The 25731-nt window shown below is 38.0% G+C and overlaps 1 protein-coding gene across 1 annotated transcript in view; it reads left to right on the plus strand.

The window, feature by feature from the left end:
* TRPC6 (transient receptor potential cation channel subfamily C member 6) overlaps positions 1–25731 on the plus strand; it is a 107964-nt gene that overhangs the window by 41250 nt on the left and 40983 nt on the right. The window contains exon 2 of the mRNA XM_069808327.1: positions 23584–24358. Coding sequence (XP_069664428.1) covers positions 23584–24358 — 775 coding nt within the window. The remainder of the gene's footprint in view (positions 1–23583; positions 24359–25731) is intronic.

A 25731-nucleotide genomic window follows, 5' to 3' on the forward strand; every position in this document is an offset into this window, starting at 1 on the left:
TCCTTTCAACAAGTTCATTGTTGCTATTGTAAAGCTGTCATGATTGCTCTAGCAATTACAGTAAGCAACAATTTCAACAGAGGTACAGTATACATGAAAAGTTATGCAAAGGAACACTGAAGAGTTAGACCATGATAAATAGACTATTATGGTTGATGACGCAGACAAAGGGAATCTAGCGTATTAAATTTATTTTATCCCTGCTATGGCAATGAAAACACATTGATTTTCTTGGAAAAGATGAGGCTGACACAGCATATAAGCATACTTTTGCGATTACTGGCCTGTCTATCGAATGGAATAAACTAAAAAGAAATACAACAAATTCAGTTAAAATCTTTGGCCTGATTTTCAGAAGGTTTGTGAGATTCATGGTTAGAGACCAATGTAGAAACAGATGAATAGAGAACAGGAAGAAATAGTACAACTCGTATATGAAGACCTGAGAACAAGGTCCCTACATTTTGTATTTGTGCGTAATTCTGGGGCACTGTGCTGTTCTCCATATAAAATACATTAATCAGGATTAAGGTAAAATTGAATGAGTTTTTATAAGAAACACTGAATAGTCATCTCTCTCTGTCTATTGTTTCCACTGTTTCTACTTTATTTCATCTTTTCCTTTTATTCCATCTTGAAGTTATTTTTAATTTTATTTCTTAATTCTTTAACTGTTTGTGTAAATTTTCTCATAATGGATAATAGAAGTCTATTCTCTTCTGCATGATTCTTCTCAGACTATCTTATAATGCCTGTCCTTTTTCCCCAGTAGTCTTTTCCATTATTGTCTTATGTTTTGAGAAATAGAAAACACAATATCCAAAAGCACACAAACCTCAAAAAGAAAGAGCTGAGTTCATCCACCTTATTTTTAACTTACTTCTGTTAGTGCCAGGCATTGCACAGCTTTAAGGGGACACAAAAGGTGCTTCAGTAAGAAATTCATCCATTCTGAAACTAAAGGTAGCATTAAATGAATCTATTCACTTTTTTGGATAGCTGAACTAGTTTTTTGTACAGTAAACTTGGCCCAGATGCTTCATATCACACTATTACTTATTTATAGGTAAAATGTAAAGTATTTTTAGAAAAAAGAAAAAGCTCATTCTTTGCTTACAAGAGTTCTTTATTTAGGTCACATAAGCAGAAGGGAGTGGGAAATTTTATATAATATACATGAAATTTGGATAAGGAAATGTTGTTCTCGCTGTGTTTGCAAAGATACCACTCTATATTCAAGCTGCAATGAGATTTGTAGCAAGGTAAGCAGAGTGTAACAGTTACACCAAATGCTAGCTTCTTTCAGCTAAATTCAGCAAAATTCTAGGTGATCTGAGTTACTTTTTCTGCTTCCACAAATGAGATCTTTTGATACTCTTTTTCTCTTTAGTATTAAGTACTGGAATGCTTTCACTTTGGTTTTCTGAGTAGAGATCATTTTCTGTTGCTTGTCTTGTATGTGGAGATATCAGGTGTCTCTATATAAAGGTTTTCTTTGGGCAGTGTGCAGGTGGTATGTGAGGAGATTTTGATTTTTGGCATAATAAATTAAAGTTTAGACTTTGGGACGGTTTGCTTTCTCTGCTTACTGCTAGAAAAAGCAATTCAGGGTGAACAGCTTGACTAATGTTGAATAAGCAGTTGAATAGGTTGATTAGATACCTTCTAAAATTGTCCAATACGTTTGCTTAATATTCTTTATCAGTGTGGAATTGAAGCATTGCACAAAGCCCTAGAGTAAAATGGCAGGATTTTTTTTCTCATTCTCTCTTAATTGTATTCTGCTTTATTATTCACATATCAGACTATCTTGCATCCACTGATTTTTCTGCCTACAGAAACCAATGTACCAATGAACCAATCAAAGTCAAAGCTCAGCACTCAGCAAGGAGGTGGAGTGGCCACTCCACTGGCTTCTGCTCCAGCAAAGTCTTCTGAGTGGAGTGGCCTAGACCTGTGGTGCTCTTCTCCTTGACAGAAGGTTTCTAAATATTTGAAACCCTGTTTGATGACAGCTTGTGTGGACATAATTACCTTACTTCATCGCAGTCTGTTACTTTTTTTAAGTTGTGGATTTTTTTTTACCAGAACTGGCCGAAGCATAAGTTCACCTTTTTCTTTTTTATTCCTGGAAGATCAAGACTCACATGGATTTTAAGTAGACTTATTGTTTGTATTGTGAGACAGATTTTTAGTGTAATACAGAGAGAAATCTCTGGAGACAGACAGTAATATTTAGTTGTTCTCAAGTACAGTTTAAGCTCGCACAGCCTGAAGTACTTTAGAGTGCCTTTTACTTGCAGAGGTGATGTCGAACTGATTCTTTTCATTCTCCATATATCTATTTCATCTCTATATCAATTATAATTGCATGTTGATGAAGTATGTTCATGATGATAGTAAGTAAAATCAGGAGTTTGCATCAGGAAGATCCAACTAGGGACCTGTCATGTTCTGATTCCTCTGCATCACCAGTAATCTGTGAAAGCTGTCAAAAAAAAAAAAAAAAAAAAGAGCAGGAAAATTGAATGCTTTAAAAGGAATAGGGAGTGGATGCATTTTTTTATAAGTTTAATTAAACAATCTTCAGAACTAATTGCTTGAGGTGGTTAGTAAATCTAATGAAGAATAATGATTGCAGTTCGTTTTTCCCCGCTTTTTACTCTGCAGAGAAAGCAATGATTGTCTAGGCTCAATATAATACCCATGTTATTAAAAAATGGTCAGCAGCACTAAAAGATGACCTGCTCTTTGTACAGGTTTAGCCCTGCTTGCTATAAAATGTGTGAATAGAAATTTGGCATTCTTGAAAATGGAAAATTAATCCAAGCTCTGTATGGCAAGTCCATCTAGACATACAGCTTGCGTTCCTCCTGTGTTATTTCCAGTTCTTGTACTTCAATGGCCATCTTTCATTCTGTTGCTGGGTTGTTCAAAGGGAAAGAATGGTTCGTGGCAAAGCAACTGTATACACTATATATAACTATAATATTTTAATTTGATAAATTGTTTGTTATGTGAACACTCTGAAGTTTCTATGGTTTGAGGGATCAGAGAATCCCTGAAAATAGATGGTTTATCTATCAATAGCCAGGGGAGTTTGAAAACAAGAGAGCATGCCATGTCAATTTTCTGAAGTCCTTTTTAAGTACCATAAAAATGTTGCATCAGATAAGTGATATTCCTTTGAGAGAGCAAATTTATGTTTTCTAAAATCACTTGACAAGATTCCTTGCTGGAGATTATGAACTGTGGTAAAACGGTGTTGAGTGAAAGATGAAATGGGATATTGGCTAGTTCCCAGGAACCAAGGAACAGCCATAGATGGATATTTTCATAATGGGAAGGAGCTTAGAATGGCATAATCCAGCAGCCTATTCCTGTCAAAAGGGGTATTTTATTATACTGCTGGGCTTCTTCCCATCTCAGGTGAAAGACAGTTGAAGACTGATAACAGCACAGAGAGGAGAGATAAAGGCTGTCCTACATCCTGAAAAAAATTGTACCATGTGCTCTGGGAAAGTAAACATATCCTCTGTATTTCAGAAATCAGAAATGGAAATGGTAGATGGGCTTTTTTTTCTGAAAATATAATCTGGTTGGGATTGTTGGATTTTAGGGGTAAATCTCTACATTTATTTCTTACAACTACAGCACCAGAAAATTTAAGCCCTGTTTACCTGGGTAGATAGTTATCTGTCTGCTGGAATCTGGTGTATCTCTGTGCAAAGTTTGCACAACTTTCCCCCTCTGTGTATTCCCTGGGGAATTTCGAAGTAGGGTGCCTGTTCTGCATGTTCTGGTTTGGTTGATTGTTATTAACGGCTATCTTCTAGGCTCAAACCATGTGAAGTGCAGCCCATCGCTGCCCTAAATAGTGTTCATTGTATACATAAAAACAGATAACCCAAAGGATTGGGAAGCATGGTGCGTTGTTTTTCAATTTTTGTTCTAGTATTTTAATTTTATTGTATATTATTATTTCCAGGCAATTTATTAATATCTGCTGGCAGGTTTTGAATATGGATAAAGTAGGTGACAATATTGTCTCTAATGAGTGTTGGTTTAAAAATAAATGAAGGAGTTAAGAAGGTGCTTGGAGGGAAGCATTTTACAAATGAGGTTAATTATCACATACGTCAATAAGCAGAGTTCAGTTTCTGAAAAAAAAAAACCCTCCAGCACAACGCACAAGGACTGTGGTAAAAGGCAGAAAGGTACAATTAAAATAAACTGAAGAGGAGCAATACCAGCAAGAGTGTGAAGTTTCTCTGCTTTTAAAATGTCTTCCCAAACGTGGCAGCTTTACAAGATGAAATGAAATTAATCTTTAAACATGCAACTCCACTGTTATCAGAAGGCTAATGCCTCAGGACCATAATAGGACATCTCTTCATATCTGAGGCATAACTTAAATATATCCTTCCCCAGCATTGCTCTAGTTTTCTTTCTCCTTTTGATTTTTTTTTAAATCAACAATATTCAGGACTTTTTCTTGTCCCTCTGTGTAGTTTCCCACAGATCTGCCTATCCTAGCAACCAAACAGAATACTCCATGAGATGCTGTTACTAAAGGCTGCTAAGTTAGGGGTACCCATCATTTCACAGATTTAGGCAATCTTTTACATGCTGCACCTACCTACAGTGTTCACTTGTGGTCATTTGGAGTCATGGCCCCTGTGGTTTCACAGCTGGGATTTTGCTGGAGCTCATAAATGCAGAACTGTACTTGAGGGTCCTACCTCTTCAGCCCTTACTCTTTGCTTTGTGGATATGAGCTAGTGACTCCTGATGGTGTCACTTCCCTGACCCCAGACAGCCTGAAACTGTAGCTCCACGAAATATGAACTGCCCAGTTATTCCAAATTAGGTATCTGAGGTTTCCTGCCTTTATTTCAAGGTCCTGTGGTCCCAGCAGTGTTAAGCCTTACAAGTAGTAAAGTGCTATTAAATGGGATTAAAAGTACCTCACTGAAACCCCATGTAATTGCATCTTGTGGTTTTTTTTTTTCTCTAAAGGTCAAGATACGCTATGCAAAGTACATTTCGTACATTATTGTGTGTTCAGAAGAGGGTAACTACTCTTACAAAAAGGTTCTGAGCTGTGCTGTCAGATATTTTAAAGGACTTGAATTTCAAACTAGGGTTGGAGAACACAGGGGAAAATTTTCCTCAGCTGTGTTTTTTACAGTTAATTACTCTTGTAGGTAGAAGTTCATCATCAGAATCATGAGGCTTACATCAGTGTTCTTCTCTAGCTGTGAGCCATAGTTGTATAAGGTTTTGAAAGGCAAGAAGGGGTGGATGTAGAAGATGATAGATGATGATATAGTAAATCAGTCTTGCTGCAGAGTTTATTGGCTGTTGCTGCAGCGTCAAGAGCTCATGCCATTCAGCTTTGACATTTCAGCTCTGGAATTTGCTGATGAAGAATGGACTGCTACAGAGCTAATGAATTAATGGTGGATCTCCCTGTCTTTCTGATACATTGTACTCAGATGTTAGTGTCTTTTAAAGCTGTTGTTTAATTTCAGACATTGATATTTAATACAAAGGAACCTAAATCAAGATCAGCTGTCTGAACACTTGAGTTCTTCAAATTCTAAAGAAAAATTCTAACTCAGGCCAGTTTCTAATCCTTACACTTATTTGCACTAATCTCTTCAGTGTATTTTTCTCTTAGGCATGAAGTGATTTTATAAACATGAATCCATTAACCGTAAATTACCACTATACTAAATCAGATTCCATGTCTCTCTGATAGATTGCGGCTTTACTCAGAGGAGCAATGCAAATGTAATTTTATCTCTAGTATACAGACGTACTTTCCTGTTGCCTAATTTAATAATCTTTATCCATACTCAAGTTTATGTAACAAAATGCTCATACAGACATGAATTTTTATTAACCTACATTTTTACAGCATGCACACATCTATGTGATACATACAAGTATTAAAATTATTGGTGTAAATCCAAAGCTATTCTAAGTCCTAGTCAGAGAATGAGAAAAGAAACAGTCCTTTGAAGAGGTTCCTCTGCTTTTCTTGTTTTTGAGACACCCAGAGGAAAGCTGTTCACCTCTCAGCGTAAGCTGAACAGCCTCAAAACCCTAGAGAACATGCCACTGTGATGTGCTTGTGGTGGGTTGACCCTGGCTAAATGCCAGGTGCCCAGCAAAACCGCTCTATCACTCCCCTCCTCCCCTGTGTTCTCCAACCCTAGTTTGAAATTCAAGTCCTTTAAAATATCTGACAGCACAGCTCAGAACCTTTTTCTAAGAGTAGTTACACTCTTCTGAACACACAACAATGTACGAAACTTTGTAGGTCAAGATAAGGACAGGGAGAGATCAGTCAGCAATTACTGTCACGGGTAAACCAGACTTGACTCAGAGAAAATTAATTTAATTTATTACCAAGCAAATCAGAGTAGGATAATGAGAAATAAACCCAAACCTTAAAAACACCTTTCCCCCACCGCTACCTTCTGCCCAGCTCAATTCCACTCCCAATTTTCTCTACCTCCCCCCACTCCCAGCGGCGGAGGGGGACAGGGAATGGGGGTTGGGGTCAGTTCATCACACGTTGTCTCTGCCGCTCCTTCCTCCTCAGGGCCAGGACTCCTCACTCTTCTCCTGCTCCAGCGTGGGGTCCCTCCCATGGGAGACAGTTCTCCATGAACTTCTCCAACGCGAGTCCTTCCCAGGGGCTGCAGTCCTTCACGAGCTGCTCTAACATGGGTCCCTTCCCCAGGCTGCAGTCCTTCAGGCACAGACTGCTCCAGCGTGGGTCCCCCGTAGGGTCACAAGTCCTGCCAGCAAACCTGCTCCAGCGTGGGCTCCTCTCTCCATGGGTCCACAGGTCCTGCCAGGAGCCTGCTCCAGCGTGGGCTTCCCATGGGTCACAGCCTTCTTTGGGCATCCCCCTGCTCCGGCGTGGGGTCCTCCCCGGGCTGCAGGTGGAGATCTGCTCCCCCGTGGACCTCCCTGGGCTGCAGGGGGACAGCCTGCCTCACCATGGTCTTCCCCACGGGCTGCAGGGGAATCTCTGCTCCGGCGCCTGGAGCATCTCCTCCCCTCCTTCTGCACTGACCTGGGGGGCTGCAGGGCTCTTGCTCTCACATATTCTCACTCCTTTTTCTGGCTGCAGTAGCACAGTTTTCTTTTTCCCCTTCTTAAGTATGTTATCCCAGAGATGCTACCACTGTCACTGATGGGCTCAGCCTTGGCCAGTGCTGGGTCCGTCTTGGAGCCGGCTGGCATTGGCTGTATTGGACATGGGGGAAGCTTTCAGCAGCTTCTCACAGAAGCCACCCCTGTAGCCCCCCTGCTACCAAAACCTTGCCATGCAAACCCAATATAGTTCTCTTTACTGGAATGGGGATCAGAACAGATTATAACAGCAGCTGTTGGAATCTGCTATGGGTTGTGCAAACAGCTACACATCTGGGAGTACCTTTACTGAATCTTTTTACTCAGTGTAAAGGATTCAAAAGGTGAACTAGTACCTCTCCTCAGTTCTACCTGTGGTTCAAGAAAACCTTTTCAGTCAGGCATGTATATACAATTATATATATGATTAGGTATGTACATGATTTATATATAAAAATATATATAAAAGGTGTAAATTACAGACCTCACAGTATCCTGTCTCCAACATGGGCCAAAAGCAATGTCTAAAAACCACTATGAGACTAGTGAAGACAAGAAGCCATACTTTCCTAGCTTTCTGCAGTTTACTGCAGACCTCAGAAACTCGGTATTTGGTACCAGCAGTTGATTTCTGTTTGCTGAATTTGGCTCATTGCCCCTTGAACCTATTGTTAACTTCTAGCACCCACAGCATTGTGTGGCAGGTTCCACATACTAACTGCACAGTATAAGGGAGCACCTCCTTTTGCTTGTTTTGGACCAGTTATCTGCTAATTTACTTACTGCTCTATTTTCTTCAACTTCCTTTGTAGGGAAGAGTTACTACAGGCTCTGCTTGTGTTTGTTCTTTGGAAAAAAAAAGGGAGAACAGGCAGTATAAGTCATCAGCTCTCCCTCCAAGTGCTATTTAAAAACATGCCTATGTGTGGTCAAAATCACGAACATGACAGAAGGAAAATACATGCTATAGAAATGCATTATTGTGTTGCCAGATAGTTTTAAATACATTGTTCTGTCAGTTCATTGGCATATGCTTTCTAGAGGGAAGGTGTGCGTGTATGTATGTGTGTAAACAGGGCTTTGCTCTTTCTAGGGTCCCAACCATTCTTTTGGATTCTCAGTAGCAGAAGTTCAGTAGTTGCCATATGATGACTCAGAGATTTGAGCAGGAGAGTCGTGCGTGAGCGGTCCTGGGGGCAAGGAATCAGATTAGGGGACCAACTGCAAGCATCCCATTTCTGAACTGTAGACAGCAGATAGTAAAGCATTAAATACTGAGAAAATAACCTGGTCTTTCTGGACCCATAGGTTTCAACCTGTTTTCTGTTTAGTATTCATTAAAACTAGAGATGTAGTTGCTTTCAGGGTTTAATGCAGATCAGCTGAAGGACCACTATTACTTATTTAAATAGGAATAATAAGCCCAGGTTCTGTTTATGTGGTTGTGATGTGGGCAACCACAACACAGAGTTTGATAGAGAAAATCCACATGGAATTACATTGTCTGTTCTGCTTTTCACCTGTCTTTTAGATTATCTGTCTATTCAATTCATCATCATCATAGGTAGATCATTTATCTGTTCACTTGATGAGTGAATACAAAGTGTTGATTGAAAAAAATCCCTATTTTTTTCATCATAGGCTATTGTTCTGACTGATAGAGCTCACGATATAAATATAATATGAAGCAAAACAGGGTGGTGCAATGGATGGAAGGAGAGCACAAGGAAACAACGAAGTTGTACTAAGCAATTTGGTAGACAGTAGTCTTTGTGGCACAGACCGGTATTACTGTAGGTATTTGTTAAGGAGCATTAGTCTATAGATTTCCACACACATTAACATGTGACGTTAAGGGTGACATTAACCACCGTCACCACAAGAATCAAGTCTCCCTCTCTCCTCACTCCCTGCCACTGATTCCTGTCATCACGCTACCTCCTGCCATGGGCCAGCACAAGTGTTTGCATCTGTATGATAAACTGGGTTGGAGAGCTGGGCTTAGGGTAAGCATTTTTTTTTTCTCCCCAGAAATGTTAATTTTCATTTAGATAAGCTCCTTGATTGGGGTCAGCCTGGAGATGCCCCAGTACTTATATCAGAATAACAAATGGCATGGTGTGAGAATAGCAATGAGCTGCCAAAACAGAGCAGAGGGTTGGGAATGTTTCTGCAAGAATGCACATGAAACAACATCCTGACCTAATTTACTAAGCAGTTAGCGAAACTGCTGCACCGTATAAATTATGACAGTATACAAATTAACCTGTTTAGTTGAATAGAAACCAATTTTAATCCTTTTGAAGATAAAAAGATTGTATTTGTCCCTCCATCTCTATGGGATCAAGATTTTGTGTCACCAGATTTGATTTGGAGAGATGAAACACTGAACCTTGTCTGTAATTTATAGTTTGCAAGACAGTTTCTCTTTAAGAATCTTAGAGTTTCCAACAGGGGAGTACCAAGATCAAGTTGTTTGTATATAATAGAAGTTTACTTTGTTTGTATACAGTCATAGCTTTGGTACAAGTATCCATGCTCTATTTTAAGTGCTTTTATTTATAAGCAGTGGGACACAGCACTAAAGCACATACTACATGGTTGCATAACATTCCAGAGATCTATATGAGAAGTGGGGTTTGCTTTTATTTGAACTTCTTGTCACTTTGTTCCTAAGGAACGCTGAGAAAATAACAAGGGCTATCTTGTTGACGTCTGCTACTTCATTACTAATGTAATAATGTTCTGTTTATAGAGGCATGTTTGTCATAGCCAGCTGTGTTTGTGTTACAACCATTATATTGATTGTGATCGTTCTAACTGGACAATTCTTTAGCTTCATTTTAAAAAACATGACGTGTTAGCTTTAGTGATTTAGTCTACAATTCATCAACAATAGTCTCATGATAGTAATAATGAGAGAATAGTAATAGAAAGAAGTGACATTAGGAGAGTTAGGGAAATTTCAGTGGTGGATCTAATATGACCTAGATAGACCTTTTCAGTGGGCTCATACCTAGGTAAATAAATGGATCCTAAATTGCCATCTCACATAAAGTCAGACCTTGAATTTTTAGATTGCTAACTGCAGTAGCTTATTAACACAGAAACCCCAGTGATAATTAATGGAGAGGAGAAGCTTGCTTGAGGCAGCCAGTCACCTAGCAATTGTTACCTACAGTAGTCTTTGTGATAGCAACATCTACTAATAGTCATCTCATAGTGAGGTGACTAATGAAAGCTGGGAACTCACTGGAGATTGTGAGCACAGCAGACTGCTTGCATAGCACATACACTGTACAGTTTTAGTAGGTCTTTAAAAGATGTGGCTTGAACTGGACAGCAAGCACTTGACCAGAAGACTGTATTTTCGAAAAGGGAAATAGTTTCCGGCACTAACAGAAGGAACCTCAAAAAGAACCATCAGCTGCAGTGACAAAGTCAGACACTGCCTGGTGACTGAGGAGTGAACAAGGTGTGGGACATTGAATCTGGCAAAACATGAAAGCTCAGATAGACCTATACAAATTGTTTAAGCCTCAACTCCAAAGGCATATAGATACCTCTGGAATTGCAGAATGATTTAATTCATCTCAAAATGGCTATGCATAAGACTGTAGGAATAGGTACAGAATTTAGCATATCCCTTGGAATATGCTGGAGGTGTAATGTCTCTATAAACACATGGGAGTGAAGGCTGTGATGTACTTTGGGTATTCCATATAAGAAACACCAATTAGCAAAGTAGCCAGCTGTTAAATTTATGCTAAAGTCATATTTTTTATTTCATTTGCTTCTAACTTTTTTTTTCCAGTCTCGTCGCTAAAATGCTAGCCTTAATTTGAATTATTAAGACTTTTTGATCTTTGTTTGACTGTTGCTGAAACTGACAAACTTTGGAAGATCTGTTTCCAGAAGGGTAAAGGACGTAACAAAATTATGCAGTAGGCACCAAAAGGTAGTACCAAAAGGTACTTCCTGGAAAACATGTGAGGAACGTGGAGATATAAATTTTTTATTGAGAAGTTGGCTGTAGAGGGGAATACTGGTGTTATCAAGTGCCAAACTTAGTGAGGAGTTCCCTCTGGTGGGCGCACACCGGTATTTGCCACCTTCTGCAAGAAAGTCTGGGAAAAAAACGCTTCCTGGCTTTAAACAACCTCAGAGTAGCACATTGATCAAATAATCTGTGAAACTAGGCAATTACACTTAAGTTAAAGTGTGTTTTAAACGGTGAATGCATTCAGCATTTTTTTTATAGTTGAGGAAAAATGTTTGAGCAAGTATGTATTAGATACAAAGGAACTAGTTTTGCATAGACAGACACCATTCTGAGAAAGATCAAGTACTGGAAAATAACAATTCAGTTTTTTAGTAATGACCCTAAAATTAGATGTCAAAGCTTATATTTAAGGCTTATTGTCAAAAGTTTTCAGCAGCCAGCATGAAATTATGCATGTGCTCAGGATCTTAAGACCTACAAAACCCAGTTCCATAATAGTCTTCTAAAGCTTAAAATTACACTAATCCTCAAAGAAAAGGATGATAAAAATAAAAAGCTATCTTTTGACACTCCATACTAAGCAGTCTCAGCCTGTTTCTGTGTCATCTGTCCTGCCTTACCATCCTATGCCGCTTAATCTGCTCTGTTTTCTTTGCCTTGCAAGTATGATATATAAAAGCTTCTGGGCTGGTAAAGCACTCTCTTCTCTCCTTTTTTATTCTTAGGAAAGAATTTAAATCCCATTCCCGTGTTTAAAAGCTTCAAGCAATCAGAGTGCTCTAACCTTTTATTTGTTGTTTCTGATAAATCTCTTTTAAACAGACTCAGTTACAGTTTTCCAGGTTGCCTTTCCTCTTTGGGCCATTTTTCTCCAGACACTGTTTTCCTAATCAGTTCCCTAAACTCTTCTATTTACTTGTCATTCCTGTTTCAGTGGTGGGCAACTGCTTCATCAATAATGAGCCACTGGTTTTATTGCCGGAGTGAAAGAACAGGGCAGAAATTTGGGGGCATGACAAATGAAATGAGGAGCCTGGGAAATGGTTGGCTGCCCTATGTTGTGTGCTTTCTCTCCATCAACCATTTAATAGCCATTGAACTACTTTCCACGGGAGAGGGAAAAATCTTTTGCTGTTTCCTGAAGAAAATGTTTCTCAGACCATTACCCTTCCAGGTTCACATCAACAAATGTGAACTTTTCACCAAGCTGTGGACAAGGAAGTAGTCTCTAAAATTAAATTGGTTTCAACTGCTTCTGTACAAAAGCATTTGCACAACATAATTTATCAGCTTGGAGAAAACACTTCTCAGCAGTATGTAAACAAAAAGGTGTGACAGTCCAGGTCTCAGAAGTGCCTCCAGGGCAGTCCCAGAAGACACATCAGTTTCAACCATAATTTCACATAACAGTCTTAAAGACGACATATTTCATACTTGGTGCTAGATGTGCATCTTCTGATAAAAAACCCCACACGAGTAGAAATACTCTTATCTGTACCTTTGAAGTGCTGCAAAATGAAATACTTAAGGGATGTTCATTGTGGACTTTTCTCACTTCTAATGCAGTCATTGTCACTGATTATTTGGAAATTTTATTGTAAATGTCCACAACTGGTTTTGGCTTGTTATTTACAGACCACTTCAGCTCTAGCCTGCTTATGATTTAGCACTGGCTTCTAAGGGTTATGGGGGAGCTGTGGATCCTTATACCAAAGTGGGTGTTATTAAGAAGCCTTTCCCATTGATCATTCCTTGATCTATCTAATGATAAAAATCATTCCAGTTAGAAAAACACCAGAAAAAGAAGCCATCTTGCTACCTGTAAAAGACAAACCTCTCTCTGATGCTGTATGGGTGGTGGCCCCACAAGCTCCCGTCTGCACTGTGCTGAGCTCAGACCTGGGGACCGTAATAACCAGCGCCCTGACTCGGTGTGAAATGGGACTTTATCAACACTCAAAGCTTTGCATACCTTCAGTTTGTACAGGCTCTAACTTCGATGATCAGATTCAAGCCAGGGAGTTGTCATGGTCTGTAGTTTGATACTAGGTTCCTGAGAGAGATGTATCTTGTGAGAGCTGCATGCCTGTGCTTTGTAGTAGTAGTAAAGGATGTGGGACTGTTACTGGCTTTAGCGACTGACTGATAACGGAGAACTGCAGAAGAAGCATGAGTGCTGAATAACAGGTTCTGAGGGGTTTGTCTTCTCTCATGAGACAGATATGTCCCTGTTAATAATTTTCAGCATCAAATTTTAGACAGTAGGGCTAGGAGAGACATGGACATCTTAGCCAAATCCTCTCTACCAAGCAAAGTTAGCTGTCCCCTAGCCATTCCTACCACTTGTTTATCTCAGCTGTTCTTCCAGATCTCTGGTAATGGACAACCCAAGTTTTACTCAGATATTTGTTTCCAGATGTTCACTGTCTTTACCTTTAGAATTTTAATCTAATCTTCATTTCTGCAGCCTATCGCTTTCTGTCCTGTAGCATGGCATCGCATAGAGGTTCAGACCATGTGTCTGTCTAAGCTCACATCCTATTTCTGATTGGACTAAATATATATTATTTAATTTTATACATATTACTATATATTTTATATATATCAGTATGTAATTTTATAAAATACATGGCTTGCAAATTACATATATTATTACGTTATATACTACATATATTGTTATATTTTTTATATAGGTATATGATGAAGAAAAGTAGAAGAATAGAACATCCAAATAATTCTCTTTCCCCTGAAATATTTTCTCACCATCAGGTTTTAGGAACTTCGGAGCTACAGGTTGCCTACCAATCCCAGACCTGAATAGAGATAAATTATTCCTTTCTTTTTACACCATTGCTTTGAACACTATCTTCTTTCAGTCTTGTCTAGATTAAACGAAACCTACTTGTACTTCATTTCATGTCTTCCAGACCTTTGATCAACTCTATAGCCAAACTCTAAGACTAATTGCAGTTGGTCTGTATTGTTCTCAAAGTGCAGGGCCTGTGACCACAAGTTACCCCTTCCAAACTAACCTAGGCCATTCCCATCTTTTAATGGGTGCTTGCTTTTTCTTACTTAGGTGCAAAATCTTTTATTTCTTGTTTTCAAATCTCATAGCATTTATTTCAGATCAGTTCTTGTCAGGCCCAATCAAAATGCTAGCCTTGCTTTCATCCTGTTTTCAATTCCTCTCAGACTAAGTTCCTATGTAAATGTAAAACATGAAGTTTCTATTCCATCATCCATCATATTTAATGCACATATTAAATAATACCAGATCTAAGTCAGATTTTCTGAGCAAATTGTCTTTATAACCTTGGATTGATAACTACAGTTTTCCAACCAACTGTGGTCCCTCTTCATAATTTCATTCAGCCTCTTTCTCTAGTTTGCTTGTTAGAATATCATGTGTGACAGCATAAAAAGTCTTACTAAATACCTGTAACATATATTTGGGTCCCTCCTGGTTCACACAGCTTCTTATTCTCTCATAAAAGGGAATTAGATTGTTTCAAGAAAATTTATTCTTGGGTGTTTGGTGTTGATGGTCTTCTTTGGTATTACTTCTTATCTGATCTTCTAGTTAATTACTAATTATTGACAGTTTACCAACAGCATATGAGAATTTGAAAATTATTTGATTTAGTTTATGTTGGCTTTTTTTTTTTTTCCCTAAAAAAAAAAAAAAAAAAATCTGTGGCCTTTCGAGTTTTCCAGAAGATCACCCACAGAGGTGATTCAGAGGTGATTACTAATGGTTTCAACATTGTTTCAACTAGTTACTTGGGGTTCAACAAGCAGTGGATACTATTGTCACGTTTAGTAATTGGCCAATTTTCAAAATTCTTTAACTTCAGGATATTGAGGAGCTTGTGATTAAGGCAGTGTGGCAACCTAACTCTACGTTCTCCCTTTACTTTGAGAATGTTTATCTTTATGACTTTAACATTTTTCTTTAGGATGCTGCCAGCAGTCTCAGCCCCCTTTTTTCCTTGCCATGCTTCCATGTAGATTTGCATTGCTGGCAGTATACATGAGTACACAGTTATTTTCTTTTCATGAGAACTACATTATGTCTGATTTTGCAATTAATATACACAAGTAAGGGACTTCAGTGTGGCGTCTCTTGCTAAAGCATGGTCATGAAGACAGAAGCATAATTGGATTTGGTGAGTTTATATGTTCTCATTTCCTAAGAAGTTGTATAGTCTTCTTCCAGAGGTAACAAATTCTTGAAGGTAAGCCAAACCTCAAGTTTAAATGAGATAACAGAGTACTCTTACACAGTAAGTTTAGAGTATAATAAATCCTTTTACCTGAGTAAAGGAAAAAAGAGGAGGAGGCTATCCTGTCACTATGCAAGGTCATTCGGCCTCTAGCAGCTATTGCAGACTCTCCTAAAAAGCTTTTTACTTTGCGTTATAATGCTGTGGATGCTCACAGTTGTTTCCCATGCCCAAACTTTCCCAGCTCCACAACTCTTCGTAATGAAAGTCTGTGTCCTCAAAGGGAGTTGAGGGTTAAAGTCAGATCTTTCAGCACAGTTCTTTCAGTTCACAAATCAGAGACTCACTGAGTGACACCTGATTAAGGAAAGTCAGCGAAGGCAGAAGACTTAGCTCTGGCTCACAGAGGAATATGTAATGCCTAAACAATTTATTGGATGTAAATGCACCAGAGAGATAGCCAAAGATGTACATTTCAGCACAAAATAGTTGCTAATCATTTTACTGCAACCACTGACACATGGGATTACTGTAGATTTTAGGAAGGTGCACTTGAGCAGGTTTTTGTTCTGTGGGAGATTTAACTGCATGGACATAGCGGGAAATGAGATGAGTTTGATTTAGCTCAGCAAAATGAAGGTTAAGAGGGGATATGATTGCTATGTGTTTGTGTGTGCAGGTAACCATTGTCAGGGGAAAGTGCTACTTAATTTGAAATACAATTCTGGTTCCTGAACAACAACAAAAAATATATAAATTGGCCATTATTAAATTTAGGCTGAAAATTAGATTAATGTTTCTAACTGCTAGAACAATCAAATTCTGGATTAGTCTTTCAGTGGAATTAGTGAGAGAAAATAAAATTCCAGCAAGACAGCAATTTCCTTTAAGGCAGAGTCTGATATTTTAATGGGAATTGTTTGAGACGGTATCTGTACTTGTAAGGGACTTGACTCCATCATCCCTTGGTGGTCTATGTTCTTACTAAATTATACACATTTAAGGAGGCCTTAATCTCACTTTATCAGCTAGGATTCTTTTTTAAACAATGGAAAAATGCAGGTGCTCCACATGAAAATTTATGCTATCCTAAAATAAATATTAAATGTAGATAGGAGAATTGTCTCTCCTGTATCTACAGAGTAGGTGAAGATGACTATTTTATACTTGAATCCTACTGTTCCTATGGTAGAAGTGAGATGAGTGGCATACCACACTATATAATTCACAAAGTGAACCTTATTAAGCTTAAACTGGAGAATATGGTAGAGACTGTGTGACCCCTGCTGCTCTCTTGTGTTTAATTTCTTATTTTGTAGAACTTTTTCCTGTAACATGGTGTCCAAAATGATGATGGTATTCCAGGCTTGGCCATGCTGGCGGCTCTTACTAATAAGTAGTAATAAGTATGGTCATTTAGATCGCATTTCCCACAAAGTGCATTAATAATCTGTTGCAATGAACAGTTATTCAGTAGTCTGGGAAGGTTGAGGTTTCAAATGGCTTTAAAACTTATGTGGCCAGCATCTGTGACAATAGGTGCTAAGATGGGCTTCTTTTTGATAAAAAATGGACTGAAAAGACCATAGTAATGGTGAAATAAATGTAAGAACATCAGAACATAGCAGGACTGAACATACTCTTCTGGATCATCAGATTCCTTTCCCTGTTCTTGGAGGCAATCAAGTATCTTACACTCTTCTTAACAAACTCCTGAATTATATTTACTGTGTGTATCTAATTAAGCAGAAATAATAAAGTAGAACAATTTGCGTTCTCTGTTACTATTAAACTTACTTAGATTCTTGTGCTGCAAGAACCAGTTTTAATTACAGACCCTTAACTTTAATTAACTGTAATTGCAAATGGGCAAAACAGGAAATTTATTTCATACGTGTAAAGTATGTTGATGCAGGGAAAATTGATTACACTGAGATTCTAGAGTTCTGCATCAGACGTGCTACAGTCCATCAAACAGTGCAAAAATCTTCTATTTCATTCTGTAATGAGTTCTACTCCAGAATATGAGCTGTCTAGGGAACATATGTACTTGATCTCCCATTTAAGCAATTATTTAATTCTAAATACAGGCAAGGAAAGAGGAAACTGGACAAACAAGCTAATTCTAAGTATTCTTCACTAGCAATGATTACTCTTTGTTTTGATAAATCATACTGAATGTATTTCTGGAATAGAAATATAATCAGTTTCTGTTATTTGAAAAATGAAGGAGAAAGTATTTAATGAACTGCAGTTTTTGGCTGGTCAACTGAAGTTGTTAACATCTCGGGAAAACATAATGACTGTGATCCTGTTGAAGGATTTGTTTCTTTGTATAAGGATCAAATGGTAGCAAAATAATTTTATACTGGATTAGTTTTGCAGGGCGCATAAAGATATGTATTCTAAATGATATTGTTACTGTCAGTTTAAATAAGATCTGAAGCTACACTGAATGCATTTTTATTTTTTTGAAGGTGTTTTAAAAAATTATTATTTTATTTTTTGTGGGCTGAATTTATTGTCTGTTCAAATAACTTCAGTATAAATTATTTAAATGATGTTTAGCAGTAAATGATTGCTGCACAGATCATGAAGAAGGAAGCAGTTCAAGATAGATATGGAATTTGCCAGCATGCTGCTCAGTAGGACAGTTTCTGCATTTCAGATTATTGTGCTACTGCAATTCAATGATTAGTTTATTCAAAACTGAGAAGCCAATGGGTAGCTAAGAAAGCTGGAAAACCTGTTTCCTATGAGTAAAAATTCCCCCAGTCACTCTGCACTTGCAAAGGTGATAGAGAGCAGCCTTACAATGACATCCGCCAGCTCCCTCTGTACCCTTGGATGCAAGGTTTCAGGATTGTGTGTCCAGTTGGCTTAATTGTAGCCCAGGTCAGTCTTCCTTCAATGTGGGTAATGCTTCACTCTGCTGGGGACCTTTGAGGTCTGAGGACAGACCTTACTGGTGAAAACTGAGGCAAAGAAAGCATTGAGTACCTCAGGCTCACCTGTGTCCTTCATCACTGGGTCCACCAGTCTGTTGGCAGCATCCAGCAGCATGGCTTTTTGGATAGTAGATATTAGCAGGAGGAGCTTTCATGTACACAGTCACTACACATATGGAAGGAATAGGAAAGAAACTAATGGAGTAAGGATTGGGGGAGATAGACCCATGATAGCAGTTGGAGCAAAAGAACAAATGTTTCTTAAAACATAGTAGTTTGGGTCTTTAGAATGAATTGTGGTGAAATAAGGTAGAGGCAGCATGGATGATCTGGGGATTTCTAAGGTGAGAGATTCTGCAGTGACTTTTGTTGGAAGATGGTCATCACATCTTAAAGTCTGAAGAGACTCTGGAGGGGGAAATTGCAGTAGCCATGATGAGAGTTAGTAGGAGTACAGATAAGGACACTTGTAGCAGCTGATATGCGGACATATGCTTGTGTTAATTCCAATCTTTCAAAGCCTTTCCTTTGCTAAATGTAAGAAGTAGATTAAAGATCAGTACATGATAGACACTGGTTCCTTTACTCATTGCCTGCTTCTGCTGCCAGTTGAGTCAGCTGCAAAACTCGCATTGAGAAAATATTAGCGCCTGTGATGGCTTTTATTGAACAGAGCAAAGAACTATGGACGGGGCTTAATACTGCATAGCTTCAGAACTGATCAGGATATAATAGAATTTTTTAGTTTAATTTCATTAATTGGACTGGGAACTTGAACTTACGTAACGTGGTTAACCTGCTGTAGAACATGTCCTGCTATTGCATTTCAGCTGGAGTTGTCTGACTCCATAGCAAACACTGAAAAGAAGTACCATTCATTTGAACAATGAAACTTGCATTTTATTAGTGTGATAGTGGTTACATTTGAGACAAAAAAATTTAAAGAGAAACTGACCAACTCCAAAAAAACCTGATTGTAACAGTTTATTCAAGTCAAGAGCTAAATTGCACAGTGGCTTCTCAGATAGAGGTGGATGCTTTCCTCTTTTGCTATGCCAACTTGCTTAGCCCTGTGGAATCCAAACAGCATTATTACTCATACTGTGAAAGAAGTAGGAAAATGAAATGCAAGTCAAATATAAGTCAAATAAGAGGTTAACTATATAATATCAAAGCAATCTAAATGATGCAAGCACAACTATATCTACATATAACTATTACATATAATAATTCATTTAATTATTTGGTATTTTGTAATAAATAGTTTTTCCAAATCATTAGTAGAAAAACATGTCTTCTTTCAAACAACAATATTTAAATGCCAGCAAGGCAATCTTTAGTTTTATGTGTAAATTAATTTTGAAAAGAAACTTTTTTATTAGTAATAAATAGAAATCCTATGAACTGTGGAAGTGTAGCTCAAAAAAAAAGCTATATGCTTTTTATTTTATATTTATCCTACTTTTCCTGTATAGATGTGTTGAATCATGTAAGCTTGCTATATTTTTCTAAACTGAAAAACCACCTCAAAAGTATTCCTTTTTAAAGTAATAATTTTTAAATGTCACCCTTCTTATCTATATTTCATCTGCAAATGCTCTTTTTGACCAAATCATGCTTTATTCTTCCTACTTGTTTAGGGCTGCCTCCTATGATGATTTTACTAGCTTCTTGCATTTATACACTCAACTACAGAATAGAAAAAGTGCAAAGCAGTATGCGTCAAAGAAACAATATGATCATTCATTAAAAGTTCAGGAGAAGAAAAGAATCATTAAAACAACTTTTCTATATCTTACTGACAACTGTCCAACACAAATATACTTGTTTTTTAAATATTTACTAAGAAAGAGTAGCAATTCACAATTCACTGAACTCCCATGACGTCACATTTGTAGAAAGTCTTAAAAACAGTACAAAGTTTTTGTATCCATTTTTTATACATTTGTTCTTTTACATTAGAGAAACTTTAATTTTTATCAGTTAAGCTCTAAAAGCAAACCATGTTTAATTAAATTTGTTAGAAGCATACATATACAAGACAGATAACTATACTATGTACTGTTTGTTTTTACCTTAGCTCTAGTTCATTTCACTATAAAATTGTATTTTTTTCCAAGCATTGCACGATTTGGATATACAAAGGCAATGGTGAATGAAAACCAGTTCTGATCAGTTGATCAGAATCAACTAAACATTTTTTCTCAAAATTTTATGATTATTACACTGAGCCTTTTTTTTTTTTTCCCCAGGAAGCTATAAATGTAGCCTGATTAAAACCCTTGACTGTAGGATTAACTTAATTGGGGTATTTGAGTCCTTTATTTTCTGAGAACTACCTCTGTTGTGGAAATTAGGGAACTTGTCTCCCTATGGTCTTGCTATGGTCATCTCTTAAGAGTTTTTCAGGGCATAAATCTTAAAACTCAGCAGGTTTTAAAATTTCCCTTACATTCTTTTCTTTCTCATTTCCCCCTCTCATGTTGTCTTTAACTTCCTTCTCTTTCCTGTCTCCCACCTGATTTTCACCTTACCAATACAATCTCATATTCCATGTTTGAAGAAGCTTTTCAGAACCAGATTACAGTCCTTTAAGGTATGACTTTCAAAACTGGAGAGTCTGGCATTTGCTTTCTCTGCTGTGATATCCCCTTTCTATCATTTCATCCCTGTTCCAATTTAGTACATGCATTTACGGTAAAACATTTGTAGATACATCAAAAGACTGTCTTCTGTTTAGTGAAATTCAGGTTTTGGCACCAATATTGTCACTAATGCCGGTAACATTTTCATTCTTCCAGTTTTCATGGTTTTTTGAAACCTCTCCAAAGGCTCGGTTTTCAACAAATGTAATTTTTTTTAATTTTAAAATATCTGGAAATATGCATGGAAAAATTTCAACCAGCCATATAGCATATTCAACTCTAAGACATTAGCATATATCCACACTCTCTCATATGGTTTGAACCCACGGTAACTGAGACAACCTTTGTAGAGACCTTGAGGAGGAGAGGAGGATGGAATCTAACTTTATTCCATATAATGAAATGATAGACATAGTCCAAACTAAGGCTGTAAACTTGCCATTGTAGCATGGTATTAGTACTGTCTGCATATTGAACGATGTTACAGTTGTCAATTTTTATTATTCCACATTACATACCTGTGATTATGTTGCAAAAAAATTGTCCTTCTAGATTTAAGACTTTGGCAATTTGAAGCATTTCCAACGCCGAAGAGGACTGTATCTCTGGAACTGAGAAGGCAAAGGACAAAAAGGAAATTTACACTAAAGTTAAATGTAAACAATCTAGAAGAATTAGTATCTTGTAATGTTACTCTTTGTGAAGACATTTTGAGTCATAAAGGACTGATTTTTTTACTGTCATTTAAATACTTAAATTCATATTCATTAGTATTTAATGAGTAAAATATTGCTCATCGTTATTATTTTGTGGGAAATACTGAAAATAGTGAAGTGTATTTGAGGATATGTATGTAAAGAATCATTAAGCTACCATTCAAAAAGAAAAAAATATGAAGTTGTAGTAAATATTATGTAGTTTAGCAGAGTAATTCTAGGAGATAAAATTATTTGCAATTGATTTTCTATTGAGGATTGGAATCTTAGTTGACTGAAATAATAGAGTAAAGAATTAGATTTTCTTCTTGTTAAAGAGCATGTAGCATATTTTGTAACATCCCTCAGCTAACTTAGCTTTGATATGGTTCAATTTATATTTTAATAATTAATAATTATCAATGAGGTAATTCATTAATATGAGAGGTGAGGAATGGCTAAGGGTTTCAGTAGTAGAAGTAGAAGAATGGACAACATTTCAGCGCTATCATGAAGCAAGAATCAGCAGGTTTTGTTGGCAAGCCACTGAGTGGAGGAATAAATAGGATATCAAGGTTATGAACTGTAGTAATGAAAAGGATGGTGGAGATGGGGAGTAATGGATGTTGTACAGTGTAGTCGATATGCTTTTATCTTGTTCAGGTTCACTTTATGACTGAGCATTCAATTATAGATGTCAGAAAAACATCAGCAGGGTGAAGAGGAGAAAACCAGATCCAGAATGTAAGTTAGATAATTGCTGAAGTAGTGATGGGGGTAAGAATAATAAGAGCAAGTGAAGTCAGCCTGCCTGCTTTTCTGAGGCAGAAGGGAATTTAGACCGTTCCCGTGTTTGTGTGCCCTGCTGTCCTGTGCAATCCCTCGTCCCTCATCCCATGACTGCTGACTCCTTTCACGCCATGACTTGTCTTCACTCTGAGCTGTGACTTAGCACCAAGATAGACCAAGTAAAGAGCTTTGGATGAATGGCATTCTGAGGGGATGGTGGCTTTCAGAAGGGCCACCTGAGGGCACCTAGGCTCATGTGGTGTCACTGGGACTCCTCCTACCAGCTGAGCAGCTGTGGGCTATTCTCACTCCCTTGTGCTGTTGATACCAGCTGTCTCTGGACTGAGGCAGTCATTGCATGTCATCAGTATTCTCCAGGTCATCTTTGTATTTAAAATATATATTTAAACAATGAACTGGAGATCTGATGTTCTTTTTTTTGATACCCAGCTGTTCCAGTGAAGGCCTTCAAAATATCTGCTAGATCTAGCAAAGGTGTCAGGAGGACATTCATCCAGAGGAAATGTGGTTTCACTCTTGAAGTAGTTTTCAAACTTAGCTGAATGTTGGACATGTTCTTGTAAGCAGAAAGTGAAATCTTAGCATGTAAAAATGTTATAATGCTTTCTTCTTTTCTAGATTAAAATAAGAAGCACTTTTTTCATGAAGTGATCATACATATCAGAGGGATGTGTGGGATACCAAATGATGATGAGAAATTTGGATAGAAGAGTGCTGGAAAAGCAGAGAGGGGGTGTCTGTGTAAAGCTGAGAAAGAACCTTACCTTTAAAACTGTTATGCTACCAACGTAACATGAATTACAATCCAACTTCACTAAAAATTATGCAAAAGCAGTGAAAGACAAAATAGGGAAAAAAGTGTAGTCTTAAATGATGATTGACTAGGGCTTTTTCTTCATGTTGAAATAAAGTGTAGCTGGCTACTGATTCCAGGGCTGTGTAGGTACAGTGATTACAAAATGCATCAACGTCAGGGTTTTGGGTCTCCCTGGTGCATTAAAAATATGCAGCAGAAAAATGATTAAAATATTTTTATTAATTATTATGTAAAATGCGTATGCCCTTGCATAAAACAGAACTAATAATTTCTCTACTTCCACACAGCCGAGGCAACGAGAATAGACTAGCGCTACGACGACAGACCATTCTCCGGGAGAAGGGGAGGAGGCAGGCCAGTCGAGGGCCAGCATATATGTTTAATGACCACTCAACAAGCCTTTCTCTTGAGGAGGAGCGCTTTTTGGATGCAGCAGAATATGGAAATATTCCAGTGATTCGCAAAATGCTGGAAGAATGTCCCTCGCTCAATGTGAACTGTGTGGACTATATGGGGCAGAATGCCTTGCAGCTGGCAGTTGCCAATGAGCACCTGGAGATCACAGAACTTCTGCTGAAGAGGGAGAACCTGTCTCGGGTTGGGGATGCCTTGCTTTTGGCTATTAGCAAAGGTTACGTTCGGATAGTGGAAGCCATCCTAAACCATCCCGCATTTGCTGAAGGCAAGAGGCTTGCATTGAGTCCTAGCCAGTCAGAGCTCCAGCACGATGACTTCTACGCATACGATGAAGATGGCACACGTTTTTCCCATGATGTTACACCGATCATTCTGGCCGCTCACTGCCATGAGTATGAGATTGTCCACACTCTGCTGAGAAAAGGAGCTCGGATCGATAGGCCACATGACTATTTCTGCAAGTGCAGTGAATGCAATCAGAAACAAAAGCATGACTCTTTCAGCCATTCTAGATCCAGAATCAATGCCTACAAAGGTCTGGCCAGCCCTGCTTATCTGTCTTTGTCCAGTGAGGACCCTGTAATGACTGCCTTAGAGCTCAGCAATGAGCTGGCTGTGCTTGCCAACATTGAAAAAGAGTTTAAGGTGAGTAGAGGGATACTGATTCTGACAGACACAGAATTGCAAAGTTCAAGCAAAGGTCTTTCTCCCATTCCTTGAGCAGTAAGAGATCAGCATCTTCTTCATAAATCAGCAGGATAACATGGGAAAATATGTAATTGTTTAATTAATGGAAACTTTAAATCTTTGGGAATGTCTTATTGCTGTGTGCTGATTGTAATTCACACTGCTTATGTAGAATGTGGCAGTGAACTCGTTTTCCACTTTCTATCAGACAGGATAGTAAAGAAGGCCCTTCAAACCCACGGGTGAAGCTGGCTTAGGACAGGGGAAAGAGGAGACTAAAGTGATACAGTTTGGTCACTTACGCAAGACAAATTGCAGGATTCTATTAAACCCTCATGCATTCTCATTATTTTCTCGTTGTTGGACTGAAAGCTTTCTCACTCCTGGTAATGTTCTGCATTTATTCACAGAAAGGACTCTAAATAATGTCCTTCTTTTTCTTTTTTAATGTACTGCTTTTGTCTGGTATTTCTACTCACCTCTTCCTCTTTTTTACTTATTTGTACTTAGTTGTATGTGAACTCTGTGAAGTTAAAGAGTTTGTCAGTGTTATATAGAATTTTTAATGTTTCACAAATGCATGATTTTGAAAAAAAACTTAATAGTTGAGACCCCGAGATTCAAGGGCCCTTAGATCCTTCAAGCATGAGTGTTCTTTGGGTTTGGGGGTTTTTTGTAGATACAATGGTGCACAACCTACAAAAACATTTACCACAGTTTATTTGTCTTAAGACAGTAAGAATGTAAGCTTTCTGCTCTGAGTAAATGCAAAGTCAGGCCTTGTGCAAACATTGGCAGTATTAATTATGACTTAGATTGGCTAAAATCCTTTGGACTGGGTTTACTTTATGGGACCCTGTTGAAAGCAGATGCTACTATATGATAACTACTGTGACAGAGCAAGATATGTAGAGTTCACTAGCAGGAGATCAAACCCCTTCCAAAGCAGTAATAGAATAATTTCCAACATTGTGTTAGGAAGAGTTTGAAGTTGCCATGATCAATATTTAATGTTAATCTTCTTAGCAGTGACACAGTTCGCAAGGCCATGAACCTGTTTCTGCTCAGCCAACCTGAGCTGACATGCTGCAATTCTGAATGAATTACTCCTGACTAGTGCTTATAGGTGTATCTTTGTGGCACCAGTCTGTTGAAAGAAGCTGAAATATTTCTTGGAGAGGGAAAAGAAGGAGGAGGAATGTGTAAGGGGATCTTAAAAACAGCAGCTAAACAGCTGGAATAGGAGCAGAGGAGAAATTTTATTTTGTATCAATAAGACAAAATGTTGGGAAGAGCATTTCAGCTTAATGCAGAGAATGAATGTCTGCCCC

The sequence above is a fragment of the Haliaeetus albicilla genome, chromosome 20 (assembly GCF_947461875.1).
Source record: "Haliaeetus albicilla chromosome 20, bHalAlb1.1, whole genome shotgun sequence".
Taxonomy (NCBI): domain Eukaryota; kingdom Metazoa; phylum Chordata; class Aves; order Accipitriformes; family Accipitridae; genus Haliaeetus; species Haliaeetus albicilla.